This window comes from Anas acuta, chromosome 25 (genome assembly GCF_963932015.1).
Source record: "Anas acuta chromosome 25, bAnaAcu1.1, whole genome shotgun sequence".
In the NCBI taxonomy this organism is placed as follows: Eukaryota; Metazoa; Chordata; class Aves; order Anseriformes; family Anatidae; genus Anas; species Anas acuta.
In genome coordinates, this window is record NC_089003.1 from 4,547,526 (window position 1) to 4,550,832 (window position 3,307).

General features: G+C 42.7%; 1 protein-coding gene across 1 annotated transcript; it reads left to right on the plus strand.

Annotated features, from left to right (window-relative positions):
- The first annotated feature begins 1,897 nt into the window (after positions 1 to 1,897).
- LOC137844373 (olfactory receptor 6E1-like) lies at positions 1,898 to 2,839 on the plus strand. Its single transcript, XM_068660709.1, has one exon. The coding sequence runs from the start codon at positions 1,898 to 1,900 to the stop codon at positions 2,837 to 2,839; it is 942 nt and encodes a 313-aa protein (XP_068516810.1).
- Positions 2,840 to 3,307: the final 468 nt, after the last annotated feature.

Sequence of the window (3,307 nt, forward strand, 5' to 3'; positions counted from 1 at the left end):
GTACGACTATGTTCTTGCTGCTCTTTAAACTCTCAGAAGTGTTTTCCCAGAAGGTATTTGGCAGATTTCGATACCAAATTGGTCCCTGAGGTTTGACTCAGTGAGGAAGTACAACAGTGTATAATACTGACCGCATTATAAGAAGGAGCTCAGAAGTGGAAATTTCTTTGCTGGAAGTCAGACTACATAGAGGAGAAACATCAGAATTAGACTTCTTTTTGAAGCGTCCTGGCTTGCTGTGGATATATTGGTAACTCTTTGGAGCACTTCTTAGAGACTGGGTGTGATTGTTTTGGAGATAGGGAAAGAAGAAACGGATAAGGGCTTGGAAAACTGACTGGCTCATTTTTAAAAGTCAAGTAAAAGCTTTAAGATGTTACTGAGGGAGTCTCTGGTTTTAAGGGACCAAGCTCAGCTTCCAGATAATGTCTGTCCATCTGTGGTATTAAAAAAGGATGTCCTGTACTTTATGTGATAATGTGGGGGAAGAGGGTGTTCTATTTGCATGTGTGTTTTTTTTTTTAATTTTGTCTGTGTGTGTGTTTTGTGTCTTTTTTTGTTTGTTTGGAGAAACAGCCATGAGATGCACCTAATAAACGCCCATGTTTTGCTGACACCAAGTGCACCAAAGGAGAAAGAACTGATGGGAGTAGTGTGATCAGGATAGTCATAGTGTTCTGACTCAGATTTACCGTTTTCTTGAATATTTTGTAAGTTGCACTTGAAAAGAGAAAATCAGATGGCAAGTTTGGTATGGGCTATGTGTTGTCTAAGATGTGCTTGCCTTCCCTGGAAACTCATGTTGGTACTCCTTTCAATCATTCAGAAATAGCTGAAGTGAGTCTGAAATGAGTGTGAAACCAGATTCAAAGACACAAGATAAAATCTGGGAGATCTGAGTGCAAAACTAGCTCCACATCTCTTTTTAGGGCTAACAGGCTTGGTATCTGGGAGAGAAGGGAGGGAGAGTGCAGCTGAAATGCCATAGATAGTATCTGGTAAGCCTGCAAGAAAACAGCGTGGTTGAGTTGAAGGGCATCGTCCAAGGTTTTGAGCCTCCCCTTCACTTCCACAGAGTAATGGTAACCACAGTGGTGACTGCTCCAGTAATATAGTACAGTAGTGCATTAGACACAGTGCATTGGACAAAGTACCTGTCTGAGTTTAGGGCAGGATGGTGTAGTGGCAGGATACTTGGAGACAGGTGCCACAAAGAAGAAACCATCAGCATCAGAGTTGATCCACTGGAGCTATAGTGCTGAGGTTAAATGAAAAGTAAACAGAATTTCTTCCTGTACTTTCCCCTTTCTCCCTCTTTTACTTTTGCTTAGTGTGGTATCCATCCATTCCTTGGTGCATTTTCCCTTTGCTCGGTGGTAACCAGCTCTACAAACCTGTCTTTGGAGCACTGCTCCCATCTATCCAGCCTTTTCTTTGTAAAGTCTCTTTCCCTCTCTCTTTGTCGTTTTAGCTCCTTTAAACTGCAGCAAGTTCATTTTCTGCAATACTACTTTATCCATCACTACTGTGTCTAATCTACTTCAGTCTCTGTCTACTGTTGATGGGGAATAAACACTGTCATTACCATTCAAACATTCATAGTCCCAAGGTCGAAAACAGTTCCTGCACATGTAGCCTTCTCAACTGTCCTGAGAGGGGACCCATATGGGTTGCCTGAACTGGAATGAGGACTAGGCATTGCAAATGGTGCTTGGGACCTTATCTACCTGAAAAAGATTGTTTAAATGTAGTTACTGCGGCTGCTCCAGTCTCTCCCAGGGGGTTACTTACTGGTATCTCCCTTATATGTTAACAAAACCATATTGACTTGTGTCCTGTTGTTTTCCACTAGTTCTCAAAACAGGTCTTTTCTTGTTCCGCTAGCAATGAAGATTCAATGAACCACACAACAGTAGTGGAATTTGTCCTCTTGGGGCTGACCAACAGCCGCCATTTGGAGATCATCCTCTTTCTGATTCTGGTGATTGCCTACTTCTTGATCCTGTTTGGAAACATTACTGTCATCAGCATCACTCTAGTGGACCATTTTCTTCAGACTCCAATGTACTTCTTCCTCAGGAATTTTGCCATTTTGGAAATCACATTCACCTCCACATTCATTCCTAGCACCCTCTACAGCCTTCTGACAGAGAGGAAAATAATTTCCCTGCCTGGTTGCTTTCTTCAGATGCTGCTTTTCTTTTGCTTGGGTACCTGCACTTTTTTCCACGTGGCGGCAATGTCCTTTGATCGGTATGTTGCCATTTGCCGCCCCTTGCACTACACGACTATTATGAACAACAGATTTTGCTTCCAACTGGTCCTGGCTTGCTGGGCAGTGAGTTTTCTCCTGATGCTTTCTCCTGCAATTATGTTTCTCCAGTTGCCTTTCTGTGGTCCCAATGTCCTGAACCACTTTTACTGTGATGCTTCACAGTTGTTGCAGCTGTCCTGCACAGACACGTGGTTCATCGAAGGACTGCTGTTTATCCTATCGATTATCATTGTGCCAGGTACCTTAACAATAACTGTCATTTCATATGGTTGCATTATTATCACCATCCTACATATGCCATCTTCCTCAGGAAGGAAGAAAACATTTTCCACTTGCTCAGCTCACCTTGTGGTGGTGACTGTATTTTACAGCATGTCTATTTATAGGTATAACCGCACAGCACAACGGGGTGGGCAGAACTCTGACAAAGTTCTTTCTTTCTTCTTCTCCGTGGTGACTCAGATGCTTAACCCATACATCTATTCACTCAGGAACAATCAAGTCAAACGAGCGTTGAAGGAGAGCATGTCAAAGGCATTTTCTAGCTCCCGGAGGCACCCATGAGAGCTGGAGTAGACCTTCCAAGTGACTGAATTGTTGCCCAGATGCATCAGCATTGTGCAAATGAATTAAAGACTCTGAATTCAAATGGTTTATGCTTTATAAATGTTACATAGTACCTTTTTCTATCAGAAGCCCAGACATTCCAACACAGGCAGGGTCTTCTAGTCCACCAGTACCTGCACTTGGTTTTGCCTGTGCATTCTTTCCAGTCGATTCTGGTGGGTTAGCCTTGGCTAACAACCAAATTCGCTCCCAGCTGCCCAGTGTAGGGCAGAAGAATTTCTTCCTTATATCTAATCTAAACCTACCCTCTTTTGCTTTAAAGCCACTACCCCGTGCTCTTTCTCTGCACTCGCTGATAAAGAGATCATAACAATGTGTAACAACCACTGTGATGTAACATATAGACAAGTTAACACTGTGTGTTGTTTGTATGTTTGAGGGTTGTTGGTTTTTTGTTTGTTTGGT